Source organism: Zonotrichia leucophrys, chromosome 3 (genome assembly GCF_028769735.1).
Source record: "Zonotrichia leucophrys gambelii isolate GWCS_2022_RI chromosome 3, RI_Zleu_2.0, whole genome shotgun sequence".
NCBI classification, from domain to species: Eukaryota; Metazoa; Chordata; class Aves; order Passeriformes; family Passerellidae; genus Zonotrichia; species Zonotrichia leucophrys.
The window spans coordinates 70,525,675-70,549,401 of NC_088172.1; the positions used below are offsets into that span (position 1 = coordinate 70,525,675).

The 23,727-nt window shown below is 36.9% G+C and overlaps 1 protein-coding gene and 1 long non-coding RNA gene across 4 annotated transcripts in view; one reads left to right on the forward strand and one right to left on the reverse strand.

The window, feature by feature from the left end:
* BIRC6 (baculoviral IAP repeat containing 6) overlaps positions 1-23,727 on the reverse strand; it is a 175,687-nt gene that overhangs the window by 35,298 nt on the left and 116,662 nt on the right. For all 3 annotated transcript variants that reach the window (XM_064708739.1, XM_064708740.1, XM_064708738.1), the window contains exons 62-65: positions 22,914-23,214; positions 19,983-20,200; positions 17,164-17,328; positions 15,066-15,234 (exon numbers count right to left, since the gene is read on the reverse strand). In XM_064708739.1, the coding sequence (XP_064564809.1) occupies positions 15,066-15,234; positions 17,164-17,328; positions 19,983-20,200; positions 22,914-23,214 (853 nt within the window). The remainder of the gene's footprint in view (positions 1-15,065; positions 15,235-17,163; positions 17,329-19,982; positions 20,201-22,913; positions 23,215-23,727) is intronic.
* On the forward strand, positions 4,982-9,298 carry LOC135445751 (uncharacterized). The gene is made up of 2 exons (XR_010439591.1): positions 4,982-5,890; positions 6,999-9,298. It is a non-coding gene; the product is annotated as an uncharacterized LOC135445751 (long non-coding RNA).

Below are 23,727 nucleotides of genomic sequence, written 5' to 3' on the forward strand. Positions count from 1 at the left end.
GTACTTGCAGCTGCAAAATACGCCACCAGCTGAAAAAATCAATGAAGATCTGCCAGTTCATGAATTTATGTTTAAAAGCCATATAAAACAATGTGCAGTACAGGAACAGATAAAGATTGAAGCAAAATTCCAGTGTCTCAGTGAACTTTGCTAAATACCAATTTGCTGAAAAAAAATCCCTCCAATTAGCTCTTTGTAGCAAGCCTCAGTCTTGAAAAGAGCAAGTGCTTTATCTGTCATGCAATCCAGTACCCAATTACAAATCAAATTTAAGCTACTTCATTTCTACAACTAGGTTTCTAATTTTCAAAGATTCCAATGCCATGATGTCTCAATACATAATTACTCCTTATAAATTAAACCTAATTTCTGCAATTTCTGTTTCTGTAGAGCTGAAACTACAAATTTATTATTTGCTCTTTCATAAATATTTTATATTATCAACCAGCCAAATGGATAATCAGTTTTGACATTGAAAAAAATTCTGTTATAGTTCTAATCCAAAAGCAGTATCTACTAGAAAACAGTCTGCTACTTTAAGTGCTTTGAAAATACAAGCATATATTCATATTCTTTTGCAATAGCAAATAAGAGGCTTTGTGGGCCAATATTTCCATCCTCTTATTTCAAAACTATTTCCAAGTAAAGATAACAAAACAGAAGAAACAAAAAAGATGCTGGGAGTGCAGTAATCTCGAGCTTTGTTTTGTTTTTCAAGATCAGTCATCTGAAAAATCAGACAAGCTATGTTCTTTCTCAGATGGTTAAGATGCTTTAAGGACTTAGGAGAAAGAAGAAGTTGCTGTGGTACTGCAGTTCCCTGAGAGCCACCCTCCTGGACTACAATCAGTTCTCATTACTCTGCTTGCCCTGTCAGGTCTCAGTATTCACTTACTGGACTCCTCTAACACATCAAAATTTATGAAGATTAGAACTCAAAAAACTGATACTTGAAATATTCCCACAGAAGCATAAAGCCCACAGTCAAACATTGTGAAGGAATAGTCTCCAAAATCTGCTGTCCTTGATTAAAAAACCTCTCTTGAGCTGCAGAGAACAGCACTGAACCAGAACTGAAGCACTCTAGAAGTTACTAACCACTTTAGAAAGGTACAATATCCATACAAGAGATTCTCTTTGATGTAAGTAAAAAAGAGAAAAATGAAGACTGCCTAGTGTCAGAAGATCACCACACTCAGCTGGGGCTGAAATCCTCACCTTTATCGAAGGAACATTAATCATCAGTCACCAACTTCTGAATTGCTTCAGCACTTGAAGACAGTGATTTAAATACTTCTCTCCTAACAAATACATGACATGTGACACCTTCCAAAGGCTGTTTTTTCTAAACTTTTGTTCAATTGTCAAACTCAGTACTTTTCTTGACAAAACAGCAGTGTCCATTCTGACCATGGTCACAAGAATTGAGCTTGACGAGTTCCAAGAGAAGCTGGTGTTGCAAGAGTTGTGGCAGAAGAAGTGGTACTACTTCATGTTCATTTAACTGACTTCTTCATGCAGAACTATTTTCTGAGCAAGGGGGAGAAATTGGAACAAGAACATTTTTGCTAAGTGAAAACTGACAGGTGGGAACTGACTGGAGAAACTTCTGTAGTTAGTTATGAGAGAATTCTGATTTTTTCCAAGGGTATTTTGGGTCGGCATCTAAGTTACAAAATCAGGAAAACCCCCAGACAACAGCTAAAAGAACAATGAAGTTCCTCAATCAGAAGGAAAACAAGATGAAGAGTATAGCTGAAGTGCCAAAATCATCAAGTCAATGCTGAGCTGAAATACAGGAAAGAGCCATGAAAGAGAATAGTAAGAAAGCTAAATAAAAATAACTTCTGCTGCTTCACATGGAGGACCTGAGTTCTTCCTCTTTTTTTCAGCAGAAGAGTAAAAAAATACTTTGAAACCTTGCCATGCTTATCACTGCTGACTCAAGGGCATCACACATCAATCTGCATCATAAAAAATAGGCTAACAGCTCCCACAAAAAAAAAAACCAACCACTATCTGTGTAATCAGGAGAGAGAAAAAAAAAACAACTGAAGAAGAAAAAAGGAATGTGGCTATCCACCTCTTTTTTACGCTAAGCCAACCAGTTTATCTTAATTTATGCATACTATTGCATCTCCCAAGAGACACAGCTTTGCTCTATTGTTCTACAGTTTAACTGGAAAGTCACCAGACCTCATACAGGGAAGTCTGTGGAGGTTGTTGGAGGAGAAAACTAGAATACATCACCCTACAGAATACCTCATTTCAAATACTACCTCATTTCAAATACTTTCCTGCATCTTAGGGAAAATTGAGAACTACAAGGGAAAAAAAGTCTTCATGGACTACTGATCTTTTGGATTTCATTAGAGCACTTTAGGCTGAATAGATTTTAAAGTCTAGACATGATCTAAGTAAAAACATACTATTTTAATGAAAAAATGCAGCATATAGAATGATTTGAGCACACACAAAACTTGAAATTCTACAAACACAAAAATACATGAGGAAAAACACAACAAACACTTAAGAGAGCTTGCTTCTTTTGCAATTGTGATGCTCTGAGTATACCACGTTACTGGTAGCTGCAGCATATAGCAGGATAATGATCACTGAAGGATTGGGACTGTAAATTGTTGAATTTATAACACGAGGTTTTTACAAGATGGCTTGGCAACTTCCCCTGAAGTATGAATATCTTTAAAATACGACATACATTTGTACTGCCTAAGGTCTATTCCCATGCAATAGAAGTGACTTCAGCGGTAATGAACAGAGTGACCTCTAATCAACCAAATTTGCCCTGCTCTCAGAATACCACATAAATCAGTTCCTGAGGAGTTGCCAAAGTCTTACTAAGTGCTTGAAAGCTCTTCCTAGATGGAAGTAACAGAATTAAATTTAGGATGTTTTTGGATACCAGTGTCCAAACTCCACATACTGCATAACCACATAATGTTCACCCCAAAACAGGTGGGTTTATTACTGATGTCTATAAAACGAACAACTTAATGTTATTCTACACAAAATGTAAAATCTTTCTAAATATTGAGTATTATGGATAGATCAAGGTCTTTTCTAATCAACCTACATTACTCGCTTCACTCATGTGAGAAATCTTGCATAAAATTTTCTCACCACACTGGAGACGCTAAAAGGAATTTATTTGTGAATGCCAGCTTCCACCCTACATGGATGAATTCCTTGAATTTCCTATAACTGACAAATGTTAAGTCTGACAACCTTTATTTGCTTCTTCTCAAACAGCAGCTTTTTGCCACCACTGACAGCTTAAGCAGCTACTTCCCCATCCCTACTGTGTTGTGCTGGAGATTTATTTCTGTTTCCCAAGCCCATTCACGTCATGCCCACACAGACACTGCATCCCAATGCCATGGCAGGATGGGAGGGAGAAGCGCTGTCAGAGCATGGCAAACGCTGTGTCTGGATCACGCTGGGCAGGAGGCAGCTCTGCCCCTCACTTGTGTGCAAAGGCAGCCCAGACAGGTTTGTTTCCAGGCTTCACTGCAGACACTGAAGCGCCAGCTGCAGCACAAATATAAAAACAGCAGGCCACGATGAGATCTCAACCATGGCAATAACCAGGCCAAGAAATGTTGCAGGATTTTTTTGCTGCTCTCTGTAGGTACATTGTTATTAGCTGGTTACTTGCAGCGGAGTTGCAAATGTATCATTAATCTTTAATTAAAATATTCACATTGCACAATTTCTCTCTTTCACAAGGGAGAGAGTTTGATTTTGAGCATATGAGCGTTAATACAGTACAGCGGCTTGAAAATTCCCCAGCTTTGTATCTCTCCATGGATCCAAATGAATACAGAAATACATTCAAGATCTAGAGACAAAACAATTTCAAGAACAACTGAAGATGAAGCAGCATTTTCAGACAAAGGGAAGAGCTTGAAAGGAAAGACAGTATATAAATATTAGAAAATATATATTTAAGGAACCTATAGTAGAGAGATTTAACCTACTTAGTTAATTCTTCTAGAATCAAACAATTTTATTGAGGCAACATAACTTTTGGGACAAACCACATAGAAGTGCATACAATCCACAGTACTTTTTCAAATGTGGTATTTACCATTAAAATAATGCACATGCAAAATATGCAGTTTTGTTTGTTACTAAGAAACTAACAAATGTACTTAGACATTTTGGAAAAATAATGAGAAAAAAATGTAATGTAAATTAAGTTGAAAATGGAAGAGTTCAAAACAATGATTTTACTGTCTTCTGCTTTCTCTATAGAAGATTTTTCAGCAGTAAATTTCAAACAATGCCTTGTAACTCCTAAAATATGCTGTTCTGGAAAATGATTAAGGTTTTCCAGTTACACTCCTATTGTTCAAACTCAATCTAATTAATTGCATTTTGATTTTTCAAAAACATACACAAAAGTACATTTTTGTGCATTTGAATTCTGATTTACTTGGCATTGCAAGTATTTTTCACAAAACAAGTTTTCTGATATATTTAAAATACAGCTGCATTCACAGCAAGAATCTATACTACACCAATGAAAACACATTGCATTGGTAGCCTTCATAGATCAAAGTGACTGAATAAAATTATTTGAAATACAGCTCCTTCCAGAGGCTATTAAAATTGCATGGGTTGTTTTTTCTTTTTTTTTGTCTGGAGAGACTGGGAGGAGAAGACTTTACAGAGTTCTCCCCCCTTTCCAATTGGGCAGGAAAAAATTGCCTCTGATTGAAGCAGGAAAAAAATTATGTTGATGCTTCCTAAGAAATCGGAGCAGGATTATTTTTAAGTGTTTTCATTAATTACATGGTAACCTGCATTCTCTGGGTGGTGAATAAGAGAGGAAAAGCATTTATTTCCCATAGAAACAATTGACTGTCAAACAAAGCATAAAAAGACAAAAGGCAGAAACACCGTTTCAGCTTGAATGCCTTAATGTCACCATTTGTCATGCAGCACTTCCTCAGAAAACCCCAAGCAGTTAACTCTGCTCCTCTTTACACCGTGCACTTGCACTTTCTCCGTGGCTAGAGAATTAAAATGTGCCTGGCCTGCCGATGAAACAGCAGAGCCATCGCACATTGTTATGCAACTCACTGTCTGCAAGGGTGGCTCGTAGCTCCTTCTTTATTCAGCAAGTGCCAAGTGCATGTTTAATCAATGTCACAGCTCACCACAGTGTGCAACTAAAGCCACTGTCATTCCTCTCTTCAGATTTGCCTGGCTGAGTTATGCAATGCTCCGAAGAATACCTTGGAATTCTTTCCAGAGGCTCTGAATGCAGGTGGGTGACAGCGTTCCAACTCCTGCCAGCAAAGCAGACCTCTTTTCATCCTTTTTCAGGCTGGACTAAAATCACATAGTGTGACTGCACGTAGTCCGCTGCATTTGGAATTACAGCATGTCAACGTGAGAAAGCCTCTTCAGACGGCTGCCACAAAGAGTAAATCAAAGGCTGGGTGTTTCTGAAGTCTTAATAAATAACTAAGTATAACTGAATAAAACCAGGAGCTGTTTGTATTTTTTTTAAGACAAAACAGAACAGCATGCATTTTGTTGCTCTGCATCAGCTGAGGAAAAAAAAGCCTCAATGTTAATGAGAATTAGTCAACAGTGAGGATCGTTATGAGAAAGAGCTTTACTGTTTTTTCGACTACACTTGCTTTAGTGGATTACTGAGAAAAAACACCAGTCATTGGGAAGATTCTGCAACATTATTATCTTCACCGATAAACTTCTTCATCAAGAAACTGTACGTGCTCCTATCTGGTCTGTCTGAGAGAGGAGAGCAGCCCCTTCATGAAGATAAAAGCCCGGCTTGCCACTGAATCGACAAGTAAGAAGCATGTCTGATGACATTTTATTCCTGATGCAATGTAGGGTAAGAAATACCTTTTTTTTTAACCTTTCTGTAAGATATGTTCTGAGCTGATGACATTAATTAGACTCATAGCAAAAAAACCTTAATCTCCAATGATTAAAGCTGTTTGCCAGGAGAGAAAGATGCTATTGCACTATAAAATGATTGTATATCTTCAGTAAATTGAAGTGATCTGAACTAGTAGAAATCCCCATCAAATTTCTATCAATAAAGCTAAAACAGCATAGCATATTACATACAAGATGAACATCCCAGCCACCAATGAACATAATTTTACAGGGAATACGTTTCTAGAAGATATTTGACTGCAAATTAAGAGTACAAGAGCAGCTAAGTAATAGAAATGACTTGTCAACCTCATTTCTGCAACCAAAAAATATAACAAATCATACATGCATCTGGAAATACCTACTCAAATTCTCACACTGCACAGAATGTTGCTACTATAAAAGTCCAACCATGCTGTAGCATACTGCAATGATCAGCATACATAACAACCACCTTTATATTTGAAGAGACAGACATTTTCTAATAAATGTTTACTGTTGCATGGATGTCCAAAAGCTGATCTGTTAAACATGAAAAAGGCTAAGATCTCACTTGCAATTGCTTGCTTGAGGCTCCCTGGTGAAAAACAACTGTGATACTGTATTAAGGAGGCATATTTTCCATGTTTGAAAATAGCAGGCATGAATATTTTCAACTGTTTTTTTTACATGGCGGTTAAATATTTAAGAAAAGCTAAAATTGCATATAACCTCCCCAGGCATTTCAGAGTATTTGACAGTGCTCACATACCTGCTTTCACCAGTACCATCTTTTATAAACAAATAAGCTGGCTTAAGATTAAATTTCAAATGTCTTTTATATTAAGGCATACTAACTGGCTTGAAGCACCAAGTTATTTTTCATTCATATCAAATCTGTACCTACAGAATATTTATTTTTAACACAGACATGTTCATACAGAAAGAAAACAAAAGACAAATACAACTCAATAAACACAGCATTAAGAAATGCTGTGTGAACAACTACAGAATTGTTTTTAAAAAGACCAAATCTTGCATGTTTGTCAGACCAGATTTACCATTTGCTTTCTTTTTTCTAGCTAGCTGCCAGAATACTGGTGAAGGTATTTGCAGGAAAAATGGGGACCTCTGCCATCACAACACTAGAAGATGTAAAAAGGCAAGAGGAGAAAGAGGAAAAAGAAGAATCTATTTTAGCACTGCTTGGGATTATTGGAACTGTGCTCAATTTATTTGTTATTGTTTTTGTGTACATCTACACTACACTTTGATGACATTTTTGAAAATCAATTGCACAGCACAAAGTGCAAAGACCTGCAATGGTAAGGATGATTTCTAAATTTAAAGCAAAAAAGCCCACCACTCTCTGAAAAGAGCATCAAAAACATTCCAGAGTGAAGTGTCTGGCTAAGGGTGCTGCATCAATGACTGCAAAGTGTACCTATGAGCCCAGCTAGGGTGCTAAATTACGTAAATGGAGGCAGACCAAATACAACACTTCGTTGGTAACAGATGAAATCTGAACAGCAGGATCAGAGATGGCACTGTTTTATTGCCAGCAAACATGCAAGACAGAAATGTAGCCAAACACTGAAAATAACCAGAACATAGAAAGAGATAAACTAAATCTATGAGCAACTATAAGCAAGTCTCATGCTTTCTATGGTTTTGTGCAGTATGTCTCTTCATAGCTGAGACCAGAAAACAGGCAAAAGAGTTTTTTATTTTTAGGCCACCATCATTTAGGCTTATAACTCACACTAATGTATAGTAAGTGTGGAAACAGGAACGCTGTTATACTAGAAGTTGTAATACTATAAATAAAATTTTAACTATTGACTATATTCTGCAGCATTTTTGTCAGTCTTGTGGAAAGCTGAAAAAGGTTAGATTTTTCTTGCCTTTACTAAATCTGTATTTGAAATCATCATGCTATACTGATAATGTGCTTTTCTAATTAAAAATACTTTAAAGTGGTGTGAAAAAAATAATAATTTTAGTACTTCTTTTAAGACATATTAATAATTCCAATGACACACTAATACATATTCTCCAAATGAAAAAAAAATCTTAAATGACATTTTCTATAGCATCATTTTCAGAAGGTGTTTAAAAGAAGTCACATACAGTTCTCATGTTTTCACCCTGATGCTTATTTTCAAGTAAAACGTATCATGCAAGGATTCACAGTGTGGCATGGAAAACAGGTTTAATTAATCTCTGTCCAGAGGACTGTACTCTCTCTTTCTGGACCAAGTTCTGAAGAAATTTTCCCTTTTTGCATTGTGTATGATTGAGGCCCAGAATTGCAACTCTTAAGCATACTTCACAGAACATCCCATTTGGCTACTGAAATTAGTAGAATGTGGAATTAGAAACTAATTCCACATATTCAGTTAAAGCTACATATGCCTTTAAACTAGATCCAGAGCTGCAGATAGCCTCAGACCATAGAAATTTTTGTATACATGAATGTATCTCACATGTACCTTATAATGGAAATTACTTTTGAGAGCTTAAGATTAAAAATTCATTAAATGAATAATATGAAAAAAGTAAAAAGAAACTGATTTTAATAAACACTTTTCTTACTCTTACCTGTGCCACAGAGGAACAACAGAGCAGCTGCATTTCTGAATATCAGCTCAATTTTTTCTAGGCTACAAAACTACATCCAGTCCCTCCATAAAATGACATGTGAAGAAATATATCCCTTATATAGGTGATAGCTTGTTAGTGTATAGAATTTGGTAACTGCTAAACTAACTGAGCCTTTAGAAGGAACTTAGAAACCAGTACATGCACAGAAAAAGGTCAGGGACCTAAAAGAGAATGAATTTGGCAACAATATTTCAGTCAGTTGCACACTGTAACACTGACTTATGGCCAAATGAGGTGGAAGATGGTATATTCTGGTTTTGCAACTCTGAGTCAATACTTGCTCAGCTAGAAGAAATGACAAACAGGGCTGAGGCTGCACTGGAAGGAAGCACATGCAGACAAGAAAATTTAATCACCAGCCACAGTCTTCAGCAAGTCTCTATTAAATGTATACTTATTTTCAGTATATGAAACACCAAAGCATTCTGTAAAACTAAGCTACATTCTAGAGGAATTATGCAGGTTACTAATGTTTATTTAAGACTACAGAACAGATATTACCATTATTATTTTTTCAATGTACTTCTTATATCTACATACTTAAGGATATTATTGCATTTAATCTCATAATACCAGGATATTTGAGATGGATCTCTGAAATGAAATATTACAAGAACCTGAACAGTGAAATTCAGGTAGAAATTACTGCTGTTTATTTTGATCCTGAAGTTATTTAAAACTTGTCAATTCTGTGAAATAAAGAAACAGTTTTATTTCGTATCATCTCAGTGCTTAGCTCTCTTCTCGAAATCGTGATTCAACTAGTACAACAGCATTACAGTGAAATACTGCACCTTTTTTTTTGTAAGCTCTTCAACAGCAAAACAGACAAAAACCAATCCAAGATTATAACCAAATGTGGCAAAGGGTCAGTATGATTTCTTTTACCAGTGAATGAGCTCATTAACAACAATGAAGGCTAGGAGAATTTTTAATTTCAGTAATTACATGCTGTCTATCTAAACTGCCACTGCACTTCTGATTTCATTTATAGCAAAGGCTTTGGTCCTTAGAGAGAAGTCACAGGGTAACATCATCATTAGATTGCCTCAGCATACAAGTTACATTTTGTTTTAAAACAGCAATCTGATGTCCTTTCTTAACAGCCAATACCTGCAGGCTGTACTCATGTGGACCTAAGTCCAACTTTAGTTAAATGAGCTCTAATAAACAGCTTTGGTACTTATACATTTAATCCAATATATGCTTAAGAATTTCACCAACAAAAAAATATCTTAATAACAACAGTCTAGGGAAAAGCAGAGTTGCACGATGATTCAACATTTGCACTGCAGCAGTACCGTCACACCTTCAGTGATGGATGAATCAAGAGCTCAGTGTACCTGCCTCAGAGTACCCAACATACTCAGTTCAGTGGGACTGGATAACTTGACAGAAAGTAAAATAGCACCATGCAATGCCTTGAGAATAAGTGTGATTGCTAGAAAAGAAATACTCTATCTTCAGCAGACCAGTTAGCGTTGCTCATCGTCTGAGGCCTGAACAGTATGACTTCAATGATTCAACTAAGAAAGGTACATCAAAAGAGGCAGAAAAAAGAATGCAGCACATTCACATTCAACAGATTTGTCCACACTACTGATTAGACAAAGTTCACATTGAGGTGTTTGGCAGCAGGATAAAGCAGCACAACATTAATGAATCCACAAGTCCATGATGTGGTAGTATTTGGTAAACTATGAAAAGTGCATAAAAAGCAAATACTGGACTCTCATCAAGTGGGACACTTTGGTCAGTAAAGACAATCATTTTAGCAAAGCCCTCTAACAGAAATGCATCACCTCTTCTCAGCAGTCAAACCCAGGGAAGAATAAGCTCATATAACACTACAAGCTATGCTGTCCACATCACACGGCATTTTGTCCACCAAAGAAGGAAAGGTGCCTAAGAAAGGAGCACGTAAGCAAACCCCAGCTATAACTACAGTATTATCTGTTTCCTGTAAGCCTGGAAATTCAAACAAGGAGAGTTCATGCAGAATTCTGCAACTCGCTATGAGGTGTGTTTTCCAAGGCAAAGGTGGTAACAAACCTCTCCTGATATTTGGCTTTAAACAAGTCTAAGTCATCTCAGGCCTTGCTAGTCTAAGGACATTACCATTAAGAGACTACCTAATATTGTGGTATAGACAAATCCCAACTTCACTCGCCTTCTTACTGTTCAAGCCTATTAAAAAATAGACAGTCCTTGCCCTGTTCTAAAAGTCACTTCATTTTCCTTCTGTTTCATAATTCCTTTGCACTGTCTTGTCTCTGTAAATCTTGTTAGCTACAAAGACTGTTGTAAATACTGCTTTCTTCTCTCCCACTTGCAAATACTATCTTGTATTAGTTTCCCTAAACCTATCAGTCAAATAACTCTTACTTATATTAGCAAAGACCTCCAAGACAGTCACGTATGGTCACACATTTTCTGGGAACCTCTTGTTGTACAGTGCAAATTTTATTGCTGAGCATTTTGTTCAAGAAGAGAAGTGCTCACATATTTCAAAGAGTCCCTAAAATCTTTCAAATTAAACATGCTGTATACAAGACAATAGTGAAAAAGTTTTACATTATAGTTTTTAGTGTGAAATATGCATATATGCATGGTAATGAATACATGCTAGATGTTTCATGATACAAAAGTTAAAAACTACATCAATTTCACAAATATAAATATGAGTTAAGTCTTATTAATTAACATAGGTTTAATAAAAAAATCTCACATGTTGCAGAAATAAACCTCATTCACGGAATGAAAGATAATAAAAACCACAGTAATGCCATCACAAGACACAAAACAAACACCAAAAAATTATCAAGAAATGGTGAGGATTACAGCAGCTATTGCCCCTTGTGATGAGAGCGATCTTGCATACTAAGGCAAGTTCTTCAAGGACAGATAAACCTTCCTTCTCTACAAGAAACAAGCAATTATAGAAATAAATTAAAATGGTCATAATTTACAAGGACTTCACAATCACCTCACTTTGATGCAGATGAAACTGCAGAACATATCTGAGCAATCTGGTTTGCACTAATCTGGTTCAAGGTGAGGTTTCTAAAAGATTTTATGTTATGTGAGCACTGCTTGCCTGATCAATATTCCTTTTATCAAGAACTATATAGATAACAATCTAGTCCATGTATGTCTTGGGCAAATTAAGCAGGATGCCAAAATAAACTTAGCAACAAAAATCCTAGATAGATTTACAACTGTGACACAGGCCAATCTGCCAAAAGAGCTTTGCAAGATGGATGTGCCAGACCTGTAGCTAACTGAACATGTGTAAAAAAATACAAAATTCACATCAATACCAAAATACTTATTGTCTTATATTACCACAGAGTTACCAGCCTACTGTGCAATGAAAGAAAAAAGAATGCCTGCAGCTTCATTGCACATATTTTCATGTCAAAATTTACCCCCCCCCTTAATTTTATGTGTATGGTAGATACATATAATATGTGAAGATCACTATTATTCCAATAATTACAACAAAACCTAAAATCTGGCAGAATACCTTCAGCATAAGGGTAACCTTCATCTGGTCCCACCAGTACCCACTCAAATCTGAGAAAGTTACAGGGCTGCTGAAAATCACTAATTTCTGTCATCACTGTGCTGGGCACAGGTTGTTCCCACTCAGGTGCCAGAAGCCAGGAACATTCTGTTAGCATTCCATATGCAATGCCCTAATTCCTCAGACCAGCATGCTACAGGAAGAATGCAGCTACCTGCTTATTCCACACAGAAGTATATTTTGACAACAGAAGTTGCACCAGTCTGAAAATCAGAATGCCATATACATGCACATTACTACCAATGCTGTTCCCTTTCCTATTCTCTCTAGACTCCTGTTCAGCCTTGCTAGAGAAGACACAGGTATTCAAGATAAGTTTGAAATTAGATAAAGCTCTATCAGGAAAAACTCAAATCTGTTCTACTAAATTGCATTCAATTAATTCAAGATTCTAAAAAAGAAAATAAAAATAGTAGTAATAATAAAAAAGTCATCTCCTTATTTGAAATGTTTGAATCATAAGTGCATTAAGGGAATTTTTCAGTCCCACAAGCATTGTATCAGAACCTGTCACAGCTTCAGAGCTTCTCAACCTGCATCTCTTGTGTTAGCTATGTCTGCTGACACTCAGTGTCAGTGACACTGAAAGCCCCAGCATCACGTGCAACTTGCACTCATTAATGTGAAAATTATCTGTCTGCCTTTCAACTCAACAGTAATTACTGCACTGGAATTATGCCTTGTTATCACTAAGACAAACTGTTTTCAGGGGTTCCTTCCCAACTAAATGCATCTGGCTCACAAATCGACAAAAAGAAGACATTTTTCCAGAAGTCATCCTTTTTGCACATTTCCCTTTCATACTGCTATCCTACTGTGCTTCCAAAGACGAGCCTGACTGTTGCAAGCCTGCAAATCCAGGAGAGCATTGTTAATTATAGTGTTTTACAGACTTTTGAACAAATACAGCAGGAAACATTCATATTGCTTTGATCAATCAAAGGATAACAACCTTTTAGATTTCACAATTCTAAACTTCAACAGAAAGAACCCCATTCTTCGTGAACTTGTAAATGGAAGGGTAGCTTTCATTTTTTTCTCTGAAAAGCAAAGTTTTGCTTTGCTTTAATACAGTTTAACTGCTATATTGCTCACTCTTTCCTAATTGTTAATGCACAGGCATTTCAACACTACCTGCCAACCACAAACAACAGTACCTCAGCAATGGAAGACATACCTAAAATAAGTGTTTCACCAAAACTTTGCCTCCTTTTTGTAGGATGAGAAAACAAATGGCTCACGAAAGCCAAACTAGTCTGAACTTCTCGCCACCAGCCACATATCTCATCTATTCTATCAGTATCTGACTGTTCTCTCCCAGTTAAAGGTGACTTACACAGACAGATACATTCTTCTATTGAAAACAGGAAATAGCAATTTCAGCAGCTGTGATTCATCTGTAACTCAGGATCAGCTGCTTCATCCTTTAGATAACATGGCATTTTTGCCAGGCCTTTCAATGACTCTTCATTTTCCTCAACAAAGAAGAATTTATGAGTATCTGCTAGAAAGAATACTTTATTCTTTTACTTTATCATTTCCTTGATCGTTTTACATTGTATTTTCAACTGCAATAACAAGCTTGGTCTATCATTAGCTCATTTTCCTCACTGCAGTATGTGCCAAACAGAACCAACAAATTCATTACAAAATTAGGGTGAGGTGTCAATCTGCAGACTAGCAAGCGACAGATCTTCATATTTTCATTTTCACTGTAAGACCCCAGCAGACTTCTGAACTAGCTCCATTCCATCACACAAGATTATGCAATGCCCTAGTTAGTACAAATTTAAAGAGCCACATTCTTGTTCTAGTTCTAAGTAGCTTTGCAAATACTTAAGATAGGGATTAAGATGCCTTTAACTTCTAACATAAAATGTATGCTGTAATTCAAGGAGCTATAACATTGTTCCATGAATTCACATCACCACACCCTCCAACTGGCATCCCAAAGAACTGCAGTAATATGACAAAGACATTAATCAGTTGCTCCAAAAATAGGGCAGGCAAAATAAGCTCCAAAACCAAATTACTCACATTTGCAACAACTCCTCCAGATACTTAAGGATTAAATCCATCTTTATAAAAAAAGTAACTTAATAAAAATCCAACCTAAGGCTCATCTCCATACTAAAGCCTGTCATCTAGTGAGACAGAACATAAATCACAAACCCAGTCTGCTGATTTTGTCATTAGTTCCGCACAGGCACTTGCTTAATTCATACTGCTTCACACTACCTTGTAAAATTGAAATGGTTTCCCCAGCTAGGAACAACATATCAGATGAAAACTCTCAGAGCATCTTGGTTTTAAAATTATAAGCAGAAATTTGATGAACTCATAGAACTTATTTGCTTTTGCTTTAAAAAGCTCAACAATTTAATTGTTCTCATATATTTTAAATGTTCTACAGTTCTGACAAGAGGCTTATTTTTGCACTTCCTAAATAAAGGAAAAAAGCTTTGATTGAAGTAGAATTGCCCTATGTGCAACATTTACCAAATTCAGGTATGCATTTGCTCAATTTTCTTTAAAATTGACATTTTTCTCCACACTACATTTCGTGGTGTTGTATGAAGTACTCCTTTCCACTGTGTATCTTCTGTAGAAGAACTAACATGCAAACTTTTCAGAAGAAAACACAATTTTCCTGATAGTTTTAACAGCTGAAGAACTGAACTTCAAATTTAAAGGGATATCAAAACAAATGTGAGCATTTCAACAGCATTCTGTCTGATGATTCTGTTTTATTTTGTTTTCTAAGGCTGAAGTGAACGTTCCATTAGTAAAACTCTGAACTGGCAAGCGTACTGAAACAAGAACCACCTGCTGCTTCTGCAAAAGCTGATCAGGCAGAAGTAAGGCAGCTGTGGTTGGGAAGGAGGCAGGGACAGGTTACCTGAGTCGTTGCGGAGGTACGAGGACATGGCTGGGATGAGGCAGGACTGGCTGAGCAGCTCCAGGAGGATGGAGGGAAGAGCGCTGCTGTTTTGGCCTCTCCCCTCATGGCTCGTTTGAGTCTCTTCGTTTGATGTACTCCCTGCAGGATTTATGTAACTGGCAAGAACCTGAAATACACCAAAGTATTTATGCAAAACTGATTTATTTCAGTCAAAAGAACTCGGACTTTCCTTAAGATACATGCCCTAACACTTCATTAACTGTTTTGCAAATTCAGTTCTGGTATTTATTTCAGCAGGCCCAAAGAGGTTTTAGAAGAATTTCTATACAGTTATTAGATTATTCAAACTTTGGCTAATGATAAAATTAAGTAACTGTTATAATTCAGAATTATTTTAGGAGATCAACTAATATGAATTTTGACAAACCTGCTGAAGTTCCTCAAAGCAAGAGTTTGCCAGCTCAGACCACTGAGACCTGCAGCTGACCAGTCCCTTTCACTTTAGAACACCAAGTACACCATCTAGCAGTAGGACTTTTCTTTTTTTCAACTGCAAATGCTTCAGGTATTTTTGTAACTTCCTTTGGGATGGGAGTTCGTGGTTTACAGGTGGAACAGTAAGTTATGGTGAGCACAACAGTTACCTGGAGGAACAACTACTCATGAGCACAGCTCTTACCTGAGTAAACAAAGAGCAGCCTTCCCCTTGGCAGTGGTGGGAAGGCACCTCTTGACTGCACACCTGCCTGCCCCAAGGGTAGCTGTGGCTGAGTTCACAGGCCCTTACTGGATGCTGTAGATTTAAGTGTTACCATGGCTCTGATTGTGCAGCTGTACTCTCAAACTAAGTAACTTTGAGGCTTGACAGGCTGTATAGCTTGAAGTCCCGGGACTCTATTCACCTTTTCAGCCTCTCTTCTTTCATTCACCCTCTTTGTTTTAACCCCCTTACCCATGGTATTTTGCTGCAGCATCTCATTATCACTCTGTACAAAAGAATTTCTCTAAACCTTTCTAGAGCAGGGACTAAGGAAAGTCTGCTGTACAACTGACTGACATGTTCAGCAAAAATGCTACTTCCTTCACCTGCTGGGTGCCCTCAGCAAATGCCTCCTTACTTCATGACTTATCACATTGATAGTGAAACTCCCCCTAGCAGAATACAGAGTACTGCGTGGAAGCTATGCTGGACAGCAATTACAGCAATTCTCCTCTTTCTTGCATAGAAAAATGTTTTCAGATTTTACTTGTACTTTTACAAGGGATATGATGATTGTGCCAAGTAATCTATAGTGTCTAAAACAACTGATCATCAAAATGGTATCTTTGTCAGGGTGTAGGCATTTTCAAAGTTTCAACTCCTTCGTGCTCTAAGCCCAGCAGGTTAGCTAATGCTTTTCAACTGAATTAAACTTATGATGACTAGATACAATCTCATATTCCCTACATATCCAAGATAACAGGGATTGGTTGGATTTCATAATGGACTGAAAAGCCTGATTATGCACGATCATCTTCTCCTTAGGTATTAGAAGACATCAGAATTTTACTAAAATCTAGATGTTTATTGAAGAGCTACTTTTGTCATGTAATTGACATACTCAAGATTTCCTAATAGGTATGAGTGAGATTTTGTTATATTGGCATAACCCATTCATGGACACCAATATCAACTATGAGCACTTCCTTAAAGTAGAGTGACAAGTATGCAAGAAATTATATAGGTAACACTGTCTGGCACACGAAACAAAATGCCTACTGCCATATCCTTCTCCTTCAATGGACAGTCTTTAGTTTTGACTGTGTGCAGTGCTCTTGACAGAGGTGTGTGACAGCTCAAGATGAAAGCACTGGAACACCTCCTCATCCACTTTCTCTTCAGAACTCATACCCAGGTCTTCTATGCAGCAGCCTAGTGACATCTGAAAACAGCCTTGCTCAAAATATGATCTATGTAATTTTCCAATAAGACAGTTGTTTGCAAATAATTTTTGCCCAAAATATTGTAATTACTCTAATCTGTGACTGAAAAAACTCCAGTTTTATTATCCATGCTTTAAGTGCATCTCATTAATCATAATTTATAATCACACACCTGTAGAAGGCAGGTCACATGCTCTTCTTCTAGTCTTTGCTTAGTCAAGGCTTGTTCAACATCCCATCCTGAAGCTGTAGAGCCTGTTCCAAATCCTGTACCCTTAGCCCAGTACAACTGCTGCTCTTCTGTTGATGCAGTATTGTGTGTACTTGACACCTGCGGCTAAAGTGAAAAAAAAAAAAAATCACAATTATTTAATGATTTAATCTTAGTCATGCTATCTTTAAAAAGCCTTTGCTATGCAAAAGAATGTAATCCCAGTTTATTAACTTTCTAAAGATATCATCAGGATCCAGTGAAAATCAAAGCTTTCCATAGGAAAGACTGCCACACATATGGAGCTCTGGTAAAGGTCAGCAGTAAACTGTTGAAAGTAGTTCTTCCATTTGACCAGTACTGTAAGCCCTTTATTATTCTCTTTGAAGATACTACCACTGCTTAAATGATGAGAAGTATTAGAATGCTACTTAATCAATATCATTCTAAACATCACAGCTCTGTAATTATTGCAGTTTAGAACTTAATCAAGCCTAATAACACAATGAGATGAAGGGGATGGGAGTGGAAATGTTATCAAGAGAACAGAACAGAAATGTTAAGATGTTCAAGTATCTACAGATTTTGAATAAATGCTCCAAAACAAGAGGAGTAAGTTACACATATAGCTCTGACACATGATCTCCGTGTCACTAAAATACAAATTACCTCCTCCCTAAGTAAGAGCAAGGAAGTCAGTCTTCCTTAAAATTTTCTAAGAGCACATTTTTCCAACAGTGCTTGGTAACAGCTAAAACAGCTTTGACCAATGGTCTGCCTCAGTGATTTTAGTAACATAACTCCAATATTACAATGCTTACCCTCATGAAGTAGCGTGGAAGTATTTATAATAATTTTTTAATGTTAGCAGGTCATTGGTGAAAAGGATACAGAAAAACTCTGATAAGCAATTTTTAACTGATGTTTTCCTATTTGCATATTTAGCATCCTAAACAAGTGACTTGCTACTTTCATTCCTTGGTCACAAATAACCATATCATGCAGCATTTGTTTTATGGCTCCAAAAAGTTTCTTTTTCTGTTCACTTCTTCTTCAGTGACTTTATTAAAGATTGTGTATGAAAGAAAAGAAATGATATATGAACAGACTGCAATGGTAAAAGAAATTATCACCTGTGAAGTATCATACTGGCAGTAGTCTTGGATAATCTTTTACACTGGGAATGCAATGTGTCTTGGTGATGAAACAGCTGTGTGGTTATTTTCACATGGACATTACTCATGAACATGTTGTGCCTTTAACACTCAAGAGGACTGTCATGAGCACTGAATTAAAGCACTTAAGGGAGAGCCTGGCCCCAGAAATACAAGCCTCAGCGCAGGCCTGATGGATCCCTAGTTTCAAGTAACCATCTATCACTTGATAGATATGAATTATGAGAAAGCAAGCTATTTAAAGGGTCATGGTAGCACTGAAGCAGAAGTAAGAATTAATGGTTGCCCTTTCCCTCCAAACATGCAAAAATGCTAAGGTGTTAATGTGTCAGCAGCCTGACACCCCATTAGAAGTAGAATCTCTCAGCTTCCCCTTAAATTTGATTAGCCATTAAGGTGAATTATTCTCAGGCACAGCTTCATCTCTTGCTTGCTGAACCCTTCATCAGTATCAGATCTGCTAAAATATGGACAGCTCTATATTTTGCAAGTACTAATCCAGATTCAACCACCAGGGACTGTTTCATGCAAGCCTCTACCAAAACAATGCTAAAGAGGGGAAGTCATTAATGTGGGTTTTTTTTAATACTTTTACAGACAATTGGTACATAATGCAGAAATGGTAACTTACAGTCCTAAAATCAGAATATACATATTCTGAATAGAGGGTGGAATAACATGGGAAATGCCTTGAAAAAAGTCAAATTTTGGAGATTAATTTGTGATCTTGAATATGATGGAAAAATTTTGTCTTTAGATCTCATTTAAATGTCAGTACAAAGATTGTAACAAAAATCACTGCATTATTTAATTAATTTTCACAACTCATTTATATTTGTGAAGCATTTGAAAGGTAATAATTTGTAACCACGAGTTTAGATGATTGTGGTGGTGTTCACAGGGGTCCCAGGATGAGGGAAGAGACAAGAATCTTGACTCCATGTTTCAGAAGGCTGATTTATTATTTTATGAAGTATATATTATATTAAAACTATACTAAAAGAATAGAAGAAAAGATTTCATCAGAAGGCTTGAAAGGAAAGGAATGGAAATAAAATCTTGTGACTGACCAGACAGTCCGAGACAGCTGGAATTTGACTGGCCATTAATTAAAAACAACCACATGAGACCAATCAAAGATGCACCTGTTGCATTCCACAGCAGCAGACAATTATTGCTTACATTTTGTTCCTGAGGCCTCTCAGCTTTTTTCTTCTCAGGAAAAAAAAATCTAGCAAAAGGATTTTTCATAAAATGTGTCTGTGACAAGATGATGAATGCTGAACAAGGTAATGAGGTCATACTATCTAATGGGTATTAAGGAACCACCATCCATTGACCATTATGCCTTTCCTGCCCTGAAAAATAAGGTCTTGTGAAAGAAACTGATTACACCTTAATGCCTCAAGACAAGCCTTCTTTCTCTACTTTTATGATTACTATGTTTGTTTGCAACATGCAGGGACAATTACCTAATCAAGTACTTCACAATTATTTTTAAAGTCCGCAAAAACGAGGCTACAATGAAAGCGATGAGATGATTTTCTTTTTTTAATTAAAACTCTTAGTACTTGCGGCTGGTACCTGCTGTGCTGCTAAGCTTACCTCTGCCTGGTTGGGACTGGAGTTGGGCACTCGAGGTGCGTGGTGGCTCAGGGCAGAGAGACAAGCCAGGATGAGATGGATGGCGCCGATCTCCAGCGCCATCCTCCGGAGCAGCACTCCGTCATCGGTGGTCAGCGGGGTGCTGCTGAACAGGCTGCGCAACACATGGAACGGCAGCGTCGGCAGCACGTTCGCTGAAGGGGACTGCAGGATGTGACCTAGGTTGGAGAAGGAAAACATCAAACCCACGTTTTCTTTCAATAGCTCAATAAAGCCTATTAATCTCTGCAATAGTTTATGAACATACAGAAATCTACTAAGGACTCAAGCATTCACATACAGTAAAGCTATCCATTACTATGTTTGCCTTCCAAGAAAAAATTCAGAACCAGAAGATTGAGTATTCAAAACCACCAGAAGATTGAGTATTCAAAAGTATTCGAGAGTGTAGAAGAAAGAATGTTTCTTTATTTTACTCATAGATTTGGAAAAGCATCAAATTTTAAAAATTTGATTGGCCATTTCCAGGGAGAAAACTGGTTTGGACTAATTTTTTAAAATACATATATATTTTTAATCCTAGCAAATACAGCAAGATAAAGAATGCATGTGAGCAGCTAACAGCAGCTCAGCTGACAAGCAGCAGTAGTTTATTATACGTAGGATTCTCTTCTGTATTCATGTGCCCAAAGTATGAATTAATGCACTGACACAAACCAAGTTGCTACTGAAATTGAACCCATGGTGAAATACTAACATAATTCTAATTAGATGAGTTGCATGTATGAATTTTGTACTACAATTCCTTAAAATTTTTAACCCCTTTGCATTATGAGCAAAAGTTTTCTTTTAAAAGCCACATTTCAAATAATGGAGCAACCTACTAATGCAATACACTGAGATATGGGAAATTGTCTCAATTTTTTTCTTGTACTTAACAATACATTTCACATTCCTTCCCCAGTGCTTATATATAGAGACAACTGACAACTGGAGATGCTTCGAACAGTGAAAATACTTTAAAATAGCCAACTCTGTCCACAAGTTTGCTTCCTATTTTAAATATTTTATTTTCTCCCTCTTTAAGAGTTTATCAGCTGTGTCATCATCCAGAGATTTAAACAAATGTCCATATTTGTGTGTACATGTGTCTACACACATACACATGCATAAATTCACATGTGTCTGATACTCTTTGCAAAGACAGTAATAAGAAGGAATCAAAATGTCATCTGACCGGGGTCTTCATACATAAAATCAAAAACTTCTGGAAAATAAGCCTATCTGATAGAATTCCATAACTGCAGGCACAGCCAAATGAAAAAAGAGAAAATCAAAACATTTGCACATTGTTTATCTTTGCAGACAACTGCAATCTATAAGCCATAGATTTATAATTGCAGCTCTTCATATTATGCAAGAAAGTAATGAGATTCTACATGTGTGAAAAGCTGCATTTCAAACAAAAAAGGAAGTTTATTAATAGTTGATACAGAAAACTAATGTGGATTACCGTGTACAACTGAATCCACATTTTGTAGAGTTGAATTCAGATGTTTGGCTAAGGGAAAAGAGAAATTGGCTGTTTAGTCCAGCTAAAACTAAGGCTACAAGGGAATGTAATTCCTGTCAACAAATGCACTGGAGAAAGAAGAGCTGCTGGCCACTAACTGCATACGAATAAACGTAGGCAGAAAATTAAAGCAACCCCTATCCACGAAGAAAATTATGTTCTGGAATGGTATTCCAATGGCAGTAGTGGCTGCACACACACCTACACTGCTACAAAAAAAGAAAGCAACCCAAATTCTAAATGTCTCTTTATTAAAAAAAAAAGAAAAGATATCAAAATTGCCTGCAGTAGCAAGGCACTGAGACTGCTCTAGGAACTGCATACAGTTCTTCAGTTATTTACCACTCAGATTAGGTGAGTGTAAACAGCTAGATTGAATTTTTATTGCCCAGTTTATTCTCATCTACTGTCCTGCACCTAAATATTAGTGAAATAAAAAGACAAGCAGAAGGGAGAGCAAATGAGATGCTTGGTTTTCCAGCTGGTCTTACAAGGTCCATGTTGCACCACTCTACCACCCTATTTAGAGTGCTAAATAGAGACTTACTTCTGATGATTGCAGCCTAGAAAAACCAGCACTCATCAAAGTCATAATCACAGAATTATGCAGGTTGGAAAAGACCCCTGAGATCATCAAGTTCAGCTGTAAACCTGACACTGCTCAAGTGCACCACTACACAACACCCAGTGAAAGCAAATGCCTTCAATGTATGAAAACATATTTCAGACACACTTGCAGTTTTTCAAAACAGTAAGAAACACAAATATTGTAACTACATGCAGAATTCCAGGCTCATGTGCAAAGACACTGACAAGAAATTTTTCTCCTGGCTTGTGTGTTTATTCTTTGAAGAACATCCCATTTCTCCCTGTGAACTCACACCATCAAGGCAGAGCTTCTGTTTAGACAGTTTAATCACCAAAATCTTTATATCTTACTCTCCTTTTCTAAAACATTATTCAATGGTTTACTCTACATTTGTTGTAGCTTTGCTCTTATCCACATTATTCTACATTTGGTTGCAGAATTATAGGATGTTTGCACAATTAGTTGAGCATTTCCAGCAACTTAGAACATTCTGTCTGAATGCAGTTATCTTGACAATGTCATTGTAGATTTTATCAGTGCTTATTTTACAATTACTCTGACATGAGATGAGAACACTTGAATACTGATGATTGTGAGAAAATTTTGCCAGAGAGAATTTATTAGAGACAACAGTTAATCAAAGATGCCTGCAACATGCTTCTGCACAAACCAATGCTAACTTCCTGATAAAAGAAATACAGTGCAAATAAATTAAAGTAAAATGATCTATCTGTGGTCTACAAAGAAAGGTAATAATTACAGCACATACTTCCTTCACCATCATCTGTAACTCCCAACACCAATCTCAACAGACACTGAGCATGTTTCCGTTCTTTTAGCAGCACCTCAGCATAGCCCGGGAGACGGAGAAATAAACCAAAGGCAGCCAGAGAATGTGCAGGTATGGGAGACATAGTCTGGACTGTGGACTTGATCGGTGGAGGCTCTGCAGCAATTGTTTCTGGTGCTTCATACACCAATTCCCCTGATTGTTCAATGGTAACCCATTCAAACTGATCACTGTCCTTCTGTTTTTCTTGTGTGGCTGACGTAACCACTGGAGTGCTCACCTGAACCAACAGAAACAACAAAAATTTAGCAGTCATTCAGTTAAACACCCTAAACAAAAATTCGATTTTACAAAGGATCTAAAAGACATGCAATCTTAATGTAGGACACAAAAAAGACATCATGTGAATTACTCCACCATGTGCAGATACAGGGACCATGCCAAATGGCTTAAAAGGGCATACTTGTTGCATTTTCCATACAGCGCTACAAAGCTGTGCCTACACAAGCAATCAAACGTATTGTGGCAACCTAAAATCCTCAGTTAAAGTGTGCTGCTTAAACACAGAGGTGTAAGACACACAAATTACTCTGAGGTAAATACAAAGATTCATTTATGTACTATACTCTTAAATAAGAAATGGCCATTTATTTTTAGCATTAAACACTGTGACCATAAGTATTTAATTTTTAGTTACATATTGCAAAAAGAAGAAAAATTAATCATAATGCTTTTAAAAACAAAGAATAACTTCAGGTATCTCAGCAGTTTTGTAGCTAGTTGTAGCAATGAG